Source organism: Chinchilla lanigera, unplaced genomic scaffold (assembly GCF_000276665.1).
Source record: "Chinchilla lanigera isolate Chin_1 unplaced genomic scaffold, ChiLan1.0 scaffold00002, whole genome shotgun sequence".
Lineage (NCBI taxonomy): Eukaryota > Metazoa > Chordata > Mammalia > Rodentia > Chinchillidae > Chinchilla > Chinchilla lanigera.
This window is the reverse complement of record NW_004955403.1, coordinates 379,279-396,883: the sequence shown is the minus strand read 5'-3', so window position 1 is coordinate 396,883 and position 17,605 is coordinate 379,279. Positions and strand designations below refer to the sequence as shown.

General features: G+C 47.4%; 1 protein-coding gene across 1 annotated transcript; it reads left to right on the top strand.

Moving 5' to 3' along the window:
* Positions 1–592: 592 nt before the first annotated feature.
* LOC102022153 lies at positions 593–17,599 on the top strand. Its single transcript, XM_013511757.1, is given in 5 exon segments — positions 593–839; positions 842–1,012; positions 13,491–13,596; positions 14,485–14,616; positions 17,290–17,599. Coding segments are annotated over 5 exon segments (687 nt in total). The 5' UTR covers positions 593–781; the 3' UTR covers positions 17,510–17,599.
* Positions 17,600–17,605: the final 6 nt, after the last annotated feature.

The window sequence follows — 17,605 nt, the reverse complement described above, 5'->3', positions numbered from 1 at the left end:
CTTCCTCTGTCTCTAAACAGCCATGTACTTCATAAAGAATACAGACCTAACGTGTGCAGCGCACTGCTTCTCTGATTAAGATGAAGTCCAGTACAGAGGATACCATAGTTTACAACCGGTGGAAACATTGGTTTATGAAATTCCTGACTCCCTAGGCTCACTTGAGTGCATCCTACCTAGAATCACCCTTTGGGCTGGAGTCCAGGGTTGTGCTTCCATGCCTGTGAGATAAAGGCCTGCCCGGCTCAGGTCCACAGCCTGAAGCTAAGGGTGCACAGCCCTCCCTCTTGGTACTGTGCTCAGCTGTCCTTTGAAGTTGTTTGCACAGCTTCATGTGCAGGAGACCACATGCTATTCTGCTACTCAGTGGAAATGCGTTTGGGGTGTAAGAGCTCCAAGCAGTCCCCAGGTCAGAGAGATGCACTGTGTCCTCTCCACTCCTGTGTTTCCACTGGGAGCATCAGGGTAAACTGAGTCTCAGCAAAAACTCCACGCAGATCTCCGAGGTGACTTGCAAAAGTTGGAGTCGAGCTTTCTGGGTCGTTGGATTTTGTAGTGGGGTCACAGTGACTTTTATTCATTTCTAGGAAACTGTGAAGCTCAGAACTGAGGCTGCACTCCGCAAGTCCTCCTTCCCTGGCATCGGTCCCACTTCTGTCTCCTGAACTCAGGCGGCCATGGCCTGTCAAGGTCAGAGTCTGGGCTCCAGTTCAGATGAAGACAACAGTGTGAGGTTTCGGAGAAGCTTTGGTGCATCCACTCGAGCCTGGAGGCCCAGGACATGGAGGCCTTGAAGTTCCTCTGCAAAGATCTGGTCTCCAAGCAGAGGACCGGGTCAGCCTGGATCTGTTTCAACTCCTCCACAAGGAGTCGCTGCTCAGCGAGAAGGAGCCCCTCCTCCTGGCTGAGCTCCTGTCCACCATCAGGGAGAGCTTGCTGCTGCGGCACCTTGGATATGCCTGGGAGTGGGTGCAGCAGCTGTTGCGCACCCACAGGGGGTGTCACGATTCAGGTGAGGAGGCGTCTTTTTGATCTGCGGTACACTCTGGCCTTTCGCTTTGAAAGGAAGCTGGCTAAGATCTTTTCCTCCCCTCCCTCCTGGGAGGGACAGCCAGGAGATTCTCAGCCAGGAGGCCCCTCGGTTTCACCTGCTGGAAAGCCAAACAGTCAGGAGTCAGCAGACCCCGGGCGCAGACTCCGCCTGGACGCAGCTTCCCTGTGTTCAGCTTCCCCTCTGCCTGTGTCACGACTCCTCTTCCTCGGGGACTCACCATGTGTCTTCCTGTCTCCAGAGCCTGAAGAAGGGCTAACAAATACTTGGAGTCCAATAAGCAAAGAGAAAAGAGTTATGCATTTCTAGGGAGGGGAGCCACATTATTCACAGCTGTCCAGGTAACATTCTGAGAGTTTCAGGTGTGAATTCGGAGAGGTAAAATGCAGCATAGGAATTTTGCCCAAGAAGTTACACTGTGGACTTCAGGCTCTCCTGGGCCGGACTTGGCCACAGTGTTTGAAGTCTCCTGATCTGTGTCTCCACCAGAGAGCCACGTCAAGGGGTGTTTTGCGGCCCTGGCATTCAAGCTGGCACCAGGGTGAATTCCAGGAGTCCTCAAGTCTGGCACTGGACATGTGAAGACTGCCTGGAACATGAGGAGTCGATGTGCCGTTGGGGAAATGCTCTGTTTCCTGGGCACGGACAGGCCTGGCAGGAGAGATGGCAGGGGCTGCCTTCCTTTTCTGGGTGAGGGTGATGGTCACGGTGGGTGCCCCTTGCTGTGCGCTGTGAGGGAGCCCAGCTTCTCCACTGGATCAGGACAGGGGGAGGCAGCGATTGTGTTTATGTCTTCCTGGTGTAGACCAAGGCTGGAGCTGGGCTCAGGGCCTGCGATTTTAATGCAAACAAGCGGCAGACCTAGAAGGTCAGTGTTTGTTTTTGAACCTGTAAGGTGAGGTTCATGATTACGCACTCCTACTGTGTGTGCATCCTCTAGATGACAGTAGTAGTTGTGCACGCCAGGATTTGCTCTGTGGCTTCATCGTCATTTTGGGTGTGTCTCAGAAACCTGCTCTACCAGCTGTCAGAAGCCAGCAATGCAAAGAAGCTGAACGACATGGCCTTATGCTTTGGGACTGCATTCCCAGAACCCAAATGGTGAGTGGGCGGCAGAGGGGCTGGGTGGGCGCTGCCTCTCCACGGCAGTCAGGAGACACGGGAGGGCCGGGGATACAGCTCGGTGGCACAGCACCTGCCTGGCAAGCACAAGGTCCTGAGTTTGATTCACTGTACTGAAGGAAAAAAAAGCAGACACGGGGGGTCATGTTCTGCCGGGGCAGTGGCCTCAGCCTGGGGGTCAGGGGCACCTGGACTCTGGTCTTGGCTCTGCTACCGTGATCAAATATTTCTGAGTCTGTTTTCTCCTATGTCTGCTTGTAGAGAAGAGCGGCTTCCCCTCCACTGCAGCAGGAGAGGGAGGACGGCTAGGCAAGCACTAGCAGGGCCGCATTCACACTGCAACTCTGTGAGGAAATGCGGATGCTGGAGGCTGTGAACACGGGGGGTGGGTTGTGTGTTCAACATTTCAACATCAGCTTCTGTGACAGTCTTGAGGGCTCTAGGTGTCCGTGTCTGCTGACAGCAGTGTCTCCACTGTGGGTTTCTGTGAAGATATAGACATAGTTTACATATACATCTTTCATTTTTTTTACTTACCCACTTTCAAGATAACAGGTTTTTGTCATTCCCTAAAGATGACCAATTATGAATATATGTGTAAAGCTGAACCCATGAGTGTAAATATACTTGAGGGGTTTCAATCATTACAGTTATTGTCCTCACTGAAGTTCAGTGTTATCAACCCCCCCCCCGTGATTGAGCCCAAGGCCTTTGCACCGAGCCACATCCCCAGCCCTTTTTTGTTTTACAGGGAGCAGGTTTCTCTAAGTTGCTGTATTGCCAGAGCTGGGCTTGAATTTGCAATCCTCCTGCCTCAGCCTCCCAGAGTTCTGGGATTACAAGCATGCACCACCATGAACTGCTCCCTTTTGTAACTGGTGGGAGCCTCTTCAAGTTGGTAACTCAGTCATTTTGAAGTGACACTGGTAGTGTTTGAACGCTTTGCTGTCTGAAAAAACTGTTTCCTTTTGTCAGCTTTTTGTTCAGTCCTAGATTCCTTCCCTTGTTGAAAAAGCATTGGTTTCTTTTAATGAGAAATGTTATTTCAGTGCACAAACTAGGTGCTGCAGATGCTCCTGGTCTCTGGTTTGATCACGACGTTGATCCCAGATTGGAAAGAGCTAGGAAATGGATGTTTTAATATATGTGTATTAATATATGTGTATTTAATATATGTATTAATATGTGTAGTTAATGTGTATTAATATATGTGTATTTAATATGTGTATTAATATATGTGTATTTAATATATGTGTATTAAATTTAAGGTCACCTCGAGTTAATACTTTCAATTTAGATTCAAGTCTGTTAGGCTTTGACCTAATCTCTTCTGTATTATACCTGTATTTCTCCACACTGAGAATCCTGGCTCTCATTCACAGGGAGTGATAAAATGGAATGTCACATAACCTTATTTTATCTCATGTTTCACATACTAAGGCCTCACAATATCGACACTGATGCTAGTATCACCAGAATGCTTAGTCCTCACAGCTGGCAAGTTATTTTACATATTACACCCACTCTTCCCCCATGCTTCAGTTGAAGTATACATTTTCAGAAATGCTATGAGTGATCGACAGTACCGTGAATGTTTAAATTACAACGAAACTGCAGTAAGAGACACATTGCCATGAATCCCTCTTAAAACTCTCCCCCTCACTTCAAACACACTTATTCCTTTGATTTTGCTACTTTCTGAAGCAGCTCTGGAGTCCTCCTTCCTGTGTCTTTAGCTGGGCTGTTGTGGCTGATGTGACACTGTGACACAGTGTCCTGAACTGATACAAAATGTTCCCTTTCACGGTCCATTTTGCTTTGGGGGAGAAGCAGAGGTTGCACCATGTCAGATCCAGTGAATACAGCGGACGACACACCGCAACTTATTTAATGTTTATTTTTATTACTTCATGATGGGTAGCTTTATTGCTAGTATTCAGAATCCTCAGGAAATGACTTCTTCTCAGAGATTTTCCAGGTGGAGCTGGCTTTCGGGTTTTGAATCTGGTGCAAGATCTTACCTGTTCAGTTTACTGGGGATGAAGTTGGTGCCCATTTGGCTGAGCCCCTCGTTCTTCGGCACTGGCCTGCACTGTTGTTTATGATCCTCAAGCTCGGGGCTGGGGGTTTAGCCAGTGGCACAGCACCTGCCTGGCAAGTGCAAGGTCATGAGCTTGATTCCTGGCACCGGGAAACAAAACAAAACAAAACAAAAAAGATCCTCAAGCTCAGTCTTGGAATACCAGAAGGAACAACTGACTAGAACAATTATGTCACCTTCGCTAAAGTAGTACAATTAGCAGTAACAGTAGCATCGAACACAGCCTAGAAAATGACAAACGGTGGTTAACTATTAATTTTCCACCTTTAACCATATGAATTGTATTTGTATTTTTTTTCTTTTGTTTTTGTTTTTGTTTTTTTTCTGGTACTGGGAATTGAACTCACGACCTCGCACTTGCCAGGCAGGCGCTGTGATGCTGAGCCAAATCCCCAGCCCTGAATTGTATTTGTAGTTATGTAATAAAACTTAAAACCCAGGATTTTATGTAGTAATTATGCCCTCAATGTGGTGATTTTACCCTCAGAGGAGAAAATTTAAAAAGAGGGGGAAAAAGAATAGAGAAATAAAAGAAGAGGAAGAAATCAGAAGCAAGGCTGGAGGACAGTAGAAGATTACAAGAATTTTGGGGAACTGGTGAAGATGACAGGAGGGAAAGAAAATGAAGAAATAAAAGCAATAACTGTTAGGCTTCTGGCACAGAAAAGAACCAAACAAAGCAAAGAAAGAAGACATGGAGAGCAGGCAGCATGCAATACTGGACTCCTCTGGGGCTAGACCAGGGAGCTGGGGCTTAGAAAGACTCTGGCTAGGGGCAGAGCTTAAGGGGCAGGCTTAGTGATGTGTCAGGAGCTGACTGGGGTTTTCTTTGTGCGTGCAGGAAGGGCACAAGGAAGTTTTACGCTGGGCTGAGGGGAGGAGAAAGGGGAGGTGGTTATTGGGAAGATGAGCCGTTGTTTGGGGCTTCAGCCATGTTAGACCACCACCGCCACAGTAATTCAGCAACTCATACCCAGGCAGGAACCCATCATTCCCACCTTGTGGTTGTTAAGAAGGGTGATGACTCTGAGACTGCTTCCTGCTGAATGGGGCATCGATTTGGGGGTGGGGAGAACTGACAGGATGATGGTCCATGTCCATAGAGAAGCTAGTGCTAGGTGTCTCAACCAGGACAAGTTCCTCGTTCATGAAGGCGCGCATCTAAGATTGAAGAAATCTTGAAAACAGTTTAAAAATACAAGGTGTTATGAGAAGGCAAATAATTATCATGAATAACGGGCCCAAGAGAGGGAGGAGGAAGGGGGTTCATGATCCAAAGCGTTTATCCCACCATGACCAAGGCGTAGAAGTGTAGCCATACTCCAGCTGTTATAACATCTATTTTTTTTAGTTTTTAATTTTTTTTTTTTTTTTTCCAGTAATGGGAATTGAACCTTACACTTGCCAGGCAGGCACTGTGCCACTGAGCTAAATCCCCAGCCCATTATAAAATCTAGTACCCTGCAGTTGTGGAGCACAATTGCCATCAGGGAGTTCATTTGCTTTTGAAAGATGGCCTGTTTTCTTAATTTTACTTTTCAATTAGGAGAGAGATCAGCTATGGTGTCATTTAAGGCCTGCTGACTATGGTTAGTTAAGGCCTTGATATGTATAACACTCCCTTTAGACAAGATCTGGTGGTTCTCAGTAACAGCAATCTAGGGTCGGCTTTAGCCCAAGTGGTTACTTCCTCACGCTGGACTTTTCATCTGTCAGTAACAGGAATCTAGCATATTTATTGTTGGTTTTTTTTGTATGATTACTTGGAGTTTAGTACTCTCAAGCCAAGAATAAACCAATTTTGGGGAGAAATCAGTATTATTATGGCATTGCTTTATACATCTTGTATACTTTTCTGTTGGATGTTTAAGACCAAGTTATAGTGAGACCTGTAAAATTAATTTCTTGCTATCTATCAAGGTCAGATAAATCTCGAGATTTATCCTGGAACCATGTACAGTGACTCATTTCTGTGAGTGTCAGCCCTCTGGATGAGTCATGGTCATTGCCTGACCAAGTTGCTGTTTTTGAAAGCTTGGGAAACTTTTTCTGCTGGTGGCTCTGATTAGGCACAGTATACACCGTAGCATCACTTTCCTCCGTGGTCCCACAGTCTTGCTGATCAGAAGACTCCATGAGTTAGTGATACGATCCTGCAGCAGAGGTTCTCTCATGTTCCGAGTCTTTATTGACCTCAGAGGCCAAGAACCAAATACTAGCTGTCCTCTTAGCCCACCTGTCTTTCTAATTTGGTCTCCAAACCTCAGTTGTTGAACATCCAGAAGATTAATGGCATTATATTGTAATGGGAGCAGTGAACTCAATTATCAAAATTTTATCTGAGTATGAAGCACCTTGAACTATAAAGTATAGCCTGAGAACTGTTACTTCTTTCCTATCATGGATGTGTTAGTAGTCGAATACCTGAATGTTAACAGACAACAGTTATATAATCTTTTTTTTTTTTTCCAGTACTGGGCACTGAACTCATGACCTCACGCTTGCCAGGCAGGCACTGTGCTTCTGAGCTAAATCCCCAGCCAGTTATATATATTTTCTCACAGAGAAAATTTGAAGTAAAAAATCATGCATACTACTGTAACATAACAGGCACGATAACATTTTTGAAGCACAGAATAGGCCTTTTAGTCCTCATCCCTACCTACTACGTAAGGAGCTTTTACCCAACTTGTCCTTAAACAGGATATCATTGAACAAGTTTGCAACACTGTCTGGGCTGTTTACTATCTAAGCATCTCTAAATGTAGTGGCATACACATAGAATGTACATCACGTAAGTTTTTGTTAAAAGCTTAACATTTAAATGATGACCTCATGTTGGTCTGAAGTGAACCTCTTAATACAAGTATGTGAAGCACGAAAGAAAGGCAGACATCTGAATCTGAAAGAAAATGTCTATCACTTTTATAAACAATCCCAGTTCTCCATTTTAGAATATCGTACATTTGGAAAGCATGAATGCATTTAATGCACCATGAAATTGACAATAATGAATTCTTATTTTGCTTTTTAATCAAGCTTTGTACCAATAACATCTTTTAATCAAAAAACCATATTATCTTATTTTTGAAAACTTTCCCTTCTGACAATGGCCAGTGTAAACATAGTATGTGGGAAAGAGAGGTCCAGAGGTCTGGTTGACAGCCGTGGCGGAGGAGCGAGTCTGAGCACACTCGACTCATCATGTCCTCGGCACACCAAGTGAGTCGCCCTGCCTAGGCTGTCCCGCTCTGACCTCTTACTTCTGCACAGCCCCCGGCCAAAACTACCTCCTCCAAACCATGCCCCTAGCCCACCTCCATTGCTACGCCTCTAGCCTGCTCAATAAAATGCCTGGTACTTCCGCAATAAAGTGGATCTGCGCCATCAGCCTGGTCTCCAGTGTCTTCTTTGCACCGTGTCACCGCTTACCACTGGCCCAGGTCCCTCGACCCAAGGAAGTTCAACCTCAATAGTACAATAATATATTTTGGTTTCTTTTTTGTCTTTTTGAGGCAGGGTCTATCTATTCAGTTCATGCTGGCCTTAAGCTCACTTTGTAGCCTAGGCTGGCCTTGAACTTGCAATGATCCTCCTGCCTCAGCCTCCCGAGTGCTGGGATTACAAGGATGTGCCACCACACCCGGCCAATAATATATTTTGAACAATATTTATTGGGTTGTCTCCCATAAGGCTATGGAGATTATTGGGGCTTCCTATTAATGAACAAGGACTGGAGAAATGTTTCCAGGCCGCCGCTTTCTTATTCATCAATTGGAGTCCTGTCCAACAGTTTCTCCCTACCAAAAGGGATTTTTATTTAATTATCTTAACAATTTCTTTATGTCCTATGAACACCCAATCATAATATTTGACACATTAATATTGAACAATGAGAGACTCTCAAGTCATAACACAGAAACAACATATATAACATTTATAAAAACCATTGTTGACATCATTTTGACCAGCGGGCAACCTTGGTAGAAGCATACCCTTAACTTACACAACATTTATCTATAAGTCAAATTAAATTACAAGCAACTGTTTCAAAAATCAAAAAATAGCCGGGTGTGGTGACACACGCCTGTAATCCCAGCACTTGGGAGGTTGAGACAGGAGGATTGTTTCGAGTTGGAGACCAGCCTGAGCTACAAAGAGAGCTCAAGGCCAGCCTGTACTGCATAGTGAGACCCTGCCTCAGAAAAACAAACAAACAAACAAAAAATACACAAAAAAAGATTTATTCAGCTCAAATAAAATAGCTGTTTACAGATTGGACAGAGACAAACAAAAACACACACACAAGACAATTTGCTTATAAAATCAGACTGCACTCAAACATATTTTTGGTCAACTTGAATTATAATAATTTTAAACAATGTTTCAAGTTTGTAATTATAAAGGCTAGTCAGAATTTTTATTTTTATCGTTTGTAGGTCAGTTAGCACAGATCTCATAAGAAGAATTTGGAAAAATTAAAACTTTTTATCTATAACTAATATATATTTAGTACTTTATTTTGTCTTATGAATACCAGCAACTTTCATGTTCCTTTCTTTACGTAGCTTTTACCTTAGTCGTTTTCACGCACTCTGTCACCTGCTTTGACCTTTTTTCTTTTAATAGTGTTTTTATATTTTTAGATTTAAAGGGCTAGAGAAAGAGATAGAGAGGGAGAAGGAGTTTTTATATTTTTAGATTTAAAGGGCTGTCCATCAGTTTGATGGACAGCTCTGCTCCCAGGAACACAGCAGGGCTAAAGTCACAACTGCATGGTTTCTAGGAGTCCCTGGGGTTTACTGCTGCGCCTGGCCCCTTGGGGTTTGAGGACTTGGGGGATATCAGCAGAGGGCCCCTGAAAACTCAGGAAGAACACTGTGTGTGGCCCCCATGTCTATAAGAAAAGAGAGCGTTTCACCTGAGATGTACAGTGACACTCAAGGCTCCAAGAAGGATTATACTAATATATTAAAATATTCCCTTGACCCTCATGTCTGTTTTTGTGCCAGTGCTATGGTGTTTTTATCACTATGGGTTTGTAATATAACTTGAAATATGGGATTGTGATGATTCCTGCTTTGCTCTTGTTGCTCAGAATTAGACATAGTTTACATATACATCTTTCATTTTTAATTTTTTGAAACTATTATGAATAAAATTGTTCTCTTGATTTCTTTCTCAATGGGTTCACTGTTGAAATACAGGAATGCTATTGACCTTTATGTATTGCTTTTCTTATGTAAATACCTTTTGTTTATTTTTCTTTTTTTTTGGTACCGGGAATCGAACTTGGGCTTTCTTTTTTCTTCTTTCTTTTTTGTGTTGCTATTATATCAGTTTGAGTCCTGATAGTCATTTTCAAAGTAATGTTTTTGGGATCTTTATTTGGCTATTACCTGGCATATTAATTAAGCACCATAACTCCCGAGATAGTACTTGGTAGAGTGCATAGTGATTTTAGGGAATTAGTAAAATTATAAACATAACATAACAAGACAAGAACATAAGACGGCATATAACAATAACAAAACATTTATAAATTCACCTTTGCCTGGGTGTGTGTGCGGACATCTGTGAGCAAAGCTCACAAGCCTCCAGTTACTTTTGATGGCTGCTTTTGAAGATTTCTGTCTTGGGTCACTGCAAGCCAGAGGTGATTTTGTTTTCCTCTCTGTGATTTTATTTCCAGCTGCCCAGGAAGCGCCATCTCCTACAGACAGGGCGACGAAGTCCCTGCATCAAGGAGAGGAAGAAGTGTTTTCCCAATTAGGTGGTTTTTTTTGTTTGTTTGTTTGTTTTGTCTTTTTTGAGACAGGGTCTCGCCAAGCAGTTCAGGCTGACCTTGAGCTCACTTTGTAGCCCAGGCTGGTCTCGAATTCGCAACAATCCTCCTGCCTCAGCCTCCCGAGTGCTGGGATTACAGGCGTGCACCACCACGCCTGGCTCCAATCAGGTGTTAAACAATTCCTTCAGGTAGGCTCAGGAATATGCTGGTCAACACTCAACCACTGACTCTACCTTCCACCCTCAATCTTCAAAACAGAAAGATGAGGAAGGGAGGAAGGGAAAGGCGGGGAGGGAGGGAGGGAGGGAGAGAGAGACTGAGAGATTTCCCCTGGGCCACTCTGATGTGGGCTGAGATCAGCTTGGCTGCATGAGTGAGCTGGCCACAGGGCTGCACAGGGCCCAAGGTTTGGGCCGCGCTCTGCTGTCGTAACAAGGGTGCAGGCCATGCAGCTGAGGATGAGCTCCTGGCCTCTGTAGTGCTCTCCAGGCAAGGGCGGGTTGAGGGAGCATGGCGGGGACTCACTGTCCCACCCGCGGCTGTGAGCCGGGGCCGCGGCCTCTTCCCTCGCACCTGCCCCTATGCAGCCTACTCAGGTGTCTCCATTTTGCCAACATCTCAATGTTTGGTTTAGTAAAATTTTTTATTTTAATTTTGTTTAAAATTGATAAAATACATATAACACAATTAACCATTTTAACCTTTAATTGTTTTGTGGCAAAATGCACACAACACGTACAGTTTACCATCTTAACCATTTAAAATGTTTAATTATGATGAAACACACATAAAGTTTACCAACATCTCCAGAACTTTTTCATCTTCCCAAGGGAAACTTTGTACCCAATAAAAATAACTGCGGTCCTCCTCCGGTGCTGGGTGTCTGCGTGTGCTTTTGGCCATATGTGAGTCTGCTTTGGAGAGTGTTCACTCCAGACCTGAGGCCATCTTCTCACTGGGTTGTTGGTAGCGGTTTTATTTTTTATTATTCAAAAAGTCTGTTACAGTTCCTTCACTATTTTCATATTTTTACACTTAGAATATTAAAACATGGAAATAATTTCAATCTTACAGAAAATTTGAGAGAATGTGAATAATTCAAACAACCCGGAAGCTGTTTACACCATTCTCCTACCTTCTACTGATGTTTCACACCATGTTTTGTGATCTCTCTGTCTCTGACTCTGTCTCTGTCTCTGTGTCTCTGTCTCTCTCTCTCTAAACGCACACACACACACACACACACACACACACACACACACACACAGAAACACATACACAATTGCCTTAAATGATTCCATGTAGTTAAAAATTCCCACTGGGATTTATATTGTTTCTATTGAGAAATAAAGTTAGAAAAGCAATGTCTCAGTTTCCAGAGGAATCAGATCAGTCCAGAACCCTGCCATCTAAATGTATACATTCTTCGATGTATCTGAATACACCAAATAGATATCACTTGGTGCTTTTGTTATCTTGGTAAATCTTTGTTTAACCTTTTTTCTCATTTCTAATGTGAAAGGGAAGATGCTTTTGTGTATACCCTGGCTTTGTCAATTTTAAACATACATAGTTTGTTTTTTAACTCTGGAAATTGAGATTCTCCACTGAAACCAGGTTGGCTCCGTCTTTTCATGAGTATCTGGCACTCTGCCTTGGAATGAATCCATTCATTCCAAACCAGGGCCAGGATCTTGAGGACTCTTGGCCTCTGGCACTCGGAGTAGGTCCTGCAAGAGAAGACCCGGCTGACTTTCCTGCAAAGGTTGCTTCTCCTTTGACCTGGCTGTACTGTCACTGATGAGCTCGGGGTTCCTTTACTCAATTCAGGGAGAAATCCTAGGTTGGCAAAGTGCTGCTCCCTCAGTGTTAGTTGTTCTGGACTCTGAGCGCTGGTGGCTTCCTTCCCTTGCTGCCAGAGACTCTTGGCTCACGGTGCCCTTGGTGTCACGGCCCTCAGTGTGACAGCACTCCGTAGCTCCTGGTGTGCCAGCAGCCCTTGACGGCTCAGGCTCAGAGCCCTTCCAGCCTCCCTGGTGCTCTCGGCCCTGTTCTGGGTCTTGGGCACAGCCCCCAAAACCTACAGCACCACTCCGCTGGCCTCTGCCACCATGGCCAAGCACGTCTGCACAGCCCTTGGTCTCCCTGTCTGCAGAACTGTTCGTCACCTTGACGTTGCAGGTACCTTTTAGGACAGCCTACTCCACCCTCTCTACCCGAGGTCAGGGCCATGAGTAGGTGCTAGCACCTTTGCAGTGAGGCTTCCTGCACCTGTGCTGCAGCTCAGGGGGTGGCCTGACCTCAGGAGGGTGACACAGAGCAGGACGGTCAGCAGGTGGGTTTTCTTGGAGACTTTGGGAGGTGGGCCAGGGCCAGGGCCACCTGGAGCTGCAGAGTGGAGCAGTCACGTGGGATGAGCCCATGTTCAAGCCTGCCGTGGCCCAGGCCACTGTCCCCTGACACACCTCAGCCGTGGCTATGGTGACAGCACCTCAGAACCAAACTTGGGGAGATGCTCAGTTTGATGGACAGTTCTGCTCCCAGGAACACAGCAGGGCTAAAGTCACAACTGCATGGTTTCCAGGAGTCCCTGGGGCTGCCCTGCCGCGCCTGGCCCCTTGGGGTTTGAGGACTTGGGGGACATCAGCAGAAGGCCCGTGTGTCTCCCCACAGTCTTCTAGCAGCTGGTCAGAAGTGGCAGGGCTCGGCAGCTGAGGCAGGAGCGTTCAGCTGGATCGCGGCCTTTGGGAAAAGGGAAGGGGTGGGCCTCGTTTCTGCCTCACTGGGACTTGAACCTTGGACACTAAATTTAGATGATATAGCAGCCGCAAAACCGAGTGCAGAGCACTCAGAAGCATTGTAACTTTGGGAACTGCATGACACGATTATTTCTAGTGGCTTGTGGTTTATTTACTTGTGTTTTCTTCTGAACCTAGGGCCTCGTGCATGCTACCACATGCATTATCACTGAGCTATACCCGCAGCCCCGAGGAGTTTAGACTACAGTATAATCCCAGCTACTTGAGAGGCTGAGGCTAGAGGATCAGGAGTTAGAGCCCAGCCTGGGAACATGGCAAGGCCCATTCTCTAACAACAGACAACCAGGGAACACCGTGGGTTAGAAATGGGCATTAAGCGATACACCCCAACCTGGTGGTACGTGCCTGTGATCCAACCACTTGTGAGGCTGAGGCTGAAGCACTGCAAGTTTAAGATCAGCCTGGCAATTTAGTGAGACTGTTTCAAAATTTAAAAAGGGCTAAGCTGTAATTCAGTGGTAGCAGCTTGCCTGGGAGGCCCTGGGTTCAGTCCCAGTACAGAGGGTTGGGGGGTGACTTCTCTTAGAGTGGACCCACTGGAGTAGCAGGGTAGAAACAGCTACTGCCCTAGTGGAGATCCCGACTAAGGAGTCCTGTCCCCCCGTCAAGGAGGGAGGTGTGTACAGGATGGGCCGGAAGCACAGGGGCACCGTGTCATCATCAGCAACTTCTGCGTGAAGGGACTGCGTGAGAACGGGGACACACACGGATGCTGGTGAGTGCAGTGGCGCGTCACAGGCTGGCGGGTCTGAAAGCCCTCTTTCATTCTCACGGTTCCTTTCTGCACCTTTGGCTCCTACGCAGAGGGTGAGGGCAGTGTCGTAAATGTTTCAGGGCCTCGTGTGTGTCCTTGAGGAGACGCCCGTCTGCTAAGTGACCAGAGTCCCTGACTGCTCACAGTGCTGTGGCTGGAGGCGGCCGTGCTGGGCAGCCTTGGACAACAGGGCCTGAGCTCTTGTCCTGCTCCTCTCTGGTTCTGTGGCCCTGAGGAGTCAGAGGACCTTGGCTCCCTTGTCTGTGAAATGGGCCAAAACACAGGTGGCTGCTGACTCCTAGGATGGCTGTGATGCTACTTTGGCTTTAAGAGAAGGCAGGTGAATTGTATGATTTTATTATGAAAGTAGAAAGTTCAAAGCTCTAAGCTACTCGCAGTGCAGTTTTTACCGTTAGCGCTGATTCCTGGCTTCACTGACTGTGCTTCTCTCGTGTCCGTGTCCCGCTCTCTCCCTCCCTTCGGAGTCCCTGAGGCGTGTGTTCCAGTGGCTGGCTTCACCGGGCACTTGCACGAGGATGTGACTAACCAAGGCACGCAGAGGATTCTGTGGGAGCAGAGGAGTCACCTGGGCCATGCTGACGGGGACTGCTTTGTGTTCTGCATTCTGACCCGTGGAGAGTTTGGGGGTGTCTACTCCTCAGACAGGGTCTTTGTCCCCCTCCGGGAGATCACGTCTCACTTCACAGCCCGGCAGTGTCGGGGGCTGGCTCATAAACCGAAGCTCTTTTTCATCCAGGCCTGTCAAGGTGAAGCGGAGCACCCTTCCGTGCTCACTGAAGCAGCTGCTGATGCTGTGAATCCTGAGGGTGTGTCCCCTTCCCTCCACAGTAGTATTCCAGATGAGGCAGATTTCTTGCTCAGTCTGGCTACTCTCCCTGGCTATGTGTCCTTTCAGCACGCGGAGAAAGGTACCCAGTATATTGAGTCTCTGTGCAATCATCTGAAGAACCTGGTTGCAAGGTAAGAGTTTTTTATGGGGGGCAGGGGGATACTGGAAATCGAACTCAGGACCTTGCACTTGCCAGGCAGGTGCTGTGCTGCTGAGCTATATACCTGGCCCCAAGAAATTTTGAGTTGTTCAACCATTTACCAGTTCATCCATCCATCCATCCATCCATCCATCTACCATCCATCAGCCATCTATCCATCCATCCTCCTACCTGTTTATCTGTCCATCATTATCCATCCATTCACCTACCCACTCGTCTACTGGTTCACCTACCTGCTTATTTATGCATCCATCCATCCACGCACCCATTTACCATCCATCCACGCACCCATTTACCATCCATCCACGCACCCATTTACCATCCATCCACCCACCCATCTACCATCCATCCACCCACCCATTTACCATTCATCCATGCACCCATTTACCATCCATCCACCCACCCGTTTACCATCCATCCACCCACCAGTTTACCATCCATCCACGCACCCGTTTACCATCCATTCACGCACCCATCTATCATCCATCCACCCACCCATCTACCATCCATCCACCCACCCATTTACCATCCATCCACACACCCGTTTACCATCCATCCACCCACCCGTTTACCATCCATCCACGCACCCGTTTACCATCCATCCACCCACCCGTTTACCATCCATCCACCCACCCATCTACCATCCATCCACCCACCCATTTACCATCCACCCACCCACCTATTTACCATCCAACCACCCACCCATCTACCCTCCATCCACCCACCCATCTACCATCCATCCACCCACCTGTTTACCATCTATCCACCCACCCATCTACCATCCATCCACCCACCCATCTACCATCCATCCACCCACCTGTCTACCATCTATCCACCCACCCGTCTACCAGCCATCCACCCACCCATTTACCATCCATCCACCCAACAAACTTGTGTTGAGCACCAACACAGACCTGGAAAGGGAGATACAGAATTTAAAAATAAAGACATAGTCCTTGCTCTCAAGTGTCTCACAATCTCACAATTTAATGGTGTAGACAAATAGACAGGGAAGATCATCCAGGTGATACACGCACATTGTGAGTCCCGGGTGTTATGGGAACTCTGATTGGGAGGATCAGGAGAAGCTTCCAAAGATGACAAATAAATGTTAAGCAGAGAATCCAGGAAGGAGGTGCGCTGGAGGGAACACACAGAGGAACTCTGTGAACAAAGGCAGGGAATCTGGATTTCTTCCTCCATTAATTTGTCCATCAGTCGTATTTACTGAGTGTTTGTGCTTCTTTGCCACTGCTCTGAGACCTTCCCTCTGTCTCTGCCATGTGCTGCTTGTCTGTACCCTGGCTCTTCCTTGGAGAGTCTTTTCTCTCTTTCCTCTGTTCTCTGTCTCTCTCTCAGTGGCTTCAGTATACCTAGAAACTCGGTACCTCCGTGAAAGTGCCCCCCAGGTCACCACCTCTAGCCCACCCACCTCTGAGACCCTGCTTCATCCGGCTTCCTATTCTGAGACCCTGCTGTGGATCTTACATAATGTTGAGCTCGGTAGGTGACTGGCGGACTAGTGAACACTGCCCACGTCTGCCCTCGGCCCCAGCTTGCAGACACCCTCTGTCTGTGCTGCCCACGGAGCTCACGTTCGGTGGGCCTCTTTCCGAGTTCATCTTCTCGGCCCTCAGCAGGCGCACTGACTCCTCAGTCCCCATTTCTAGGCCTGGCCGTGGTGCTCCTGGGAGCTCAGGACTGCAGCCTTGAGCCAGGTTGGCTTCTCGTTCTTCCTCACAGCCCTCCAACCTCACTAGGGTCATCAGAGGCCAGCGTCCGTGTCTGCAGGGAAGGGCAGCACTTGTTGAGGGCCTGCCGTGTGCCTGCTGTGCTGGGTACTGAGCCGTGGTGAGCAAGAGGCAGAATATCTCCGTGAAGCGTACAGGCAGTGAGGGGAAGACATAATAAAAACACAAGGCAGTGAGTATAAATACATGATTTCAGGACCGAGACCTGCTGTGAACAAAAAAACAGAATAGTGGAATACAGGGGGCGGGGCTCCCTGGAAAGGCCTCTTGGCGGGAGGTACTATTTCAGCTGAGACCAACTGATGGGAAAGAATCTCCCATAGGGAGAGCTAGAAACAGCGGGCTCAAAGCAGGACGTGGGGGCCGAGGGCCAGGCAGAGCCTGCACGCCCCTCTGAAAGAGCCTGGTGGAGATGGTGAGGGCAAGGAGGAGAGGGCGGTCATGTTGATGTGAAAAGGACAGTCTTGGGACCCTGGCCGGTGTTCTCGGGGATTCTCTTGTTCCAGGACAGGGACAGTCGTGGTCCCCATTGTGAGGCTGATGGAGTGGAGGCACAGGGATGTAAGGAACCTGCCTGAGATCCAGAAATACTGAGCAGGAGAGCTGCAATTCAAAATAGAGCTCTGCCCAACATCCGATGTTTGTCTCAGTGAGACATGCCGCCCACCACTCCCAGAACGTTCTGGAAAGGACGGCCTGTCTGCCAGCCCAAGCTCACGGCCACCTCTTCCCCGGCCTTCTCTCTTTCTCTTGGCCAGAGCACTCTCTCTTCTGAGCTCCTGGGTGTCCGTCACATTCCACTTTGTGTGTAGATCTTGCGTAAAGCATAGTGTTTGCGTTTTAGGTGTTTCAGCTCAGAGCTCTGTCATGTTGAGCTTTTTATGCCCCTTCAGCCCAGAGGGAGAAGGCATTGCTAATGTCATGCGTATGTGCCGTGTGTCCGCCTGTCTCGCTCTTCCGAAGACCTGGTGTGGTTTCTGCCTGCAGACAGCAGGACATCTGTCCATCCTCACGGCCATCAAGCATGATGTGAGCCAGCGAACAGACTCCACCGGGAAGACGGGAAGACGACGCAGATGCCCCAGGCTGCTTTCACGCTCAGGAGGAAGCTAGTTTTCCCTGTGCCCCCTAAAGAATTTGGACAATAACAGAGTTCATCAGCTCCTAGACTTGAAAGGGACCTTTGCTGATTCCTGTGACCCGCCCCCC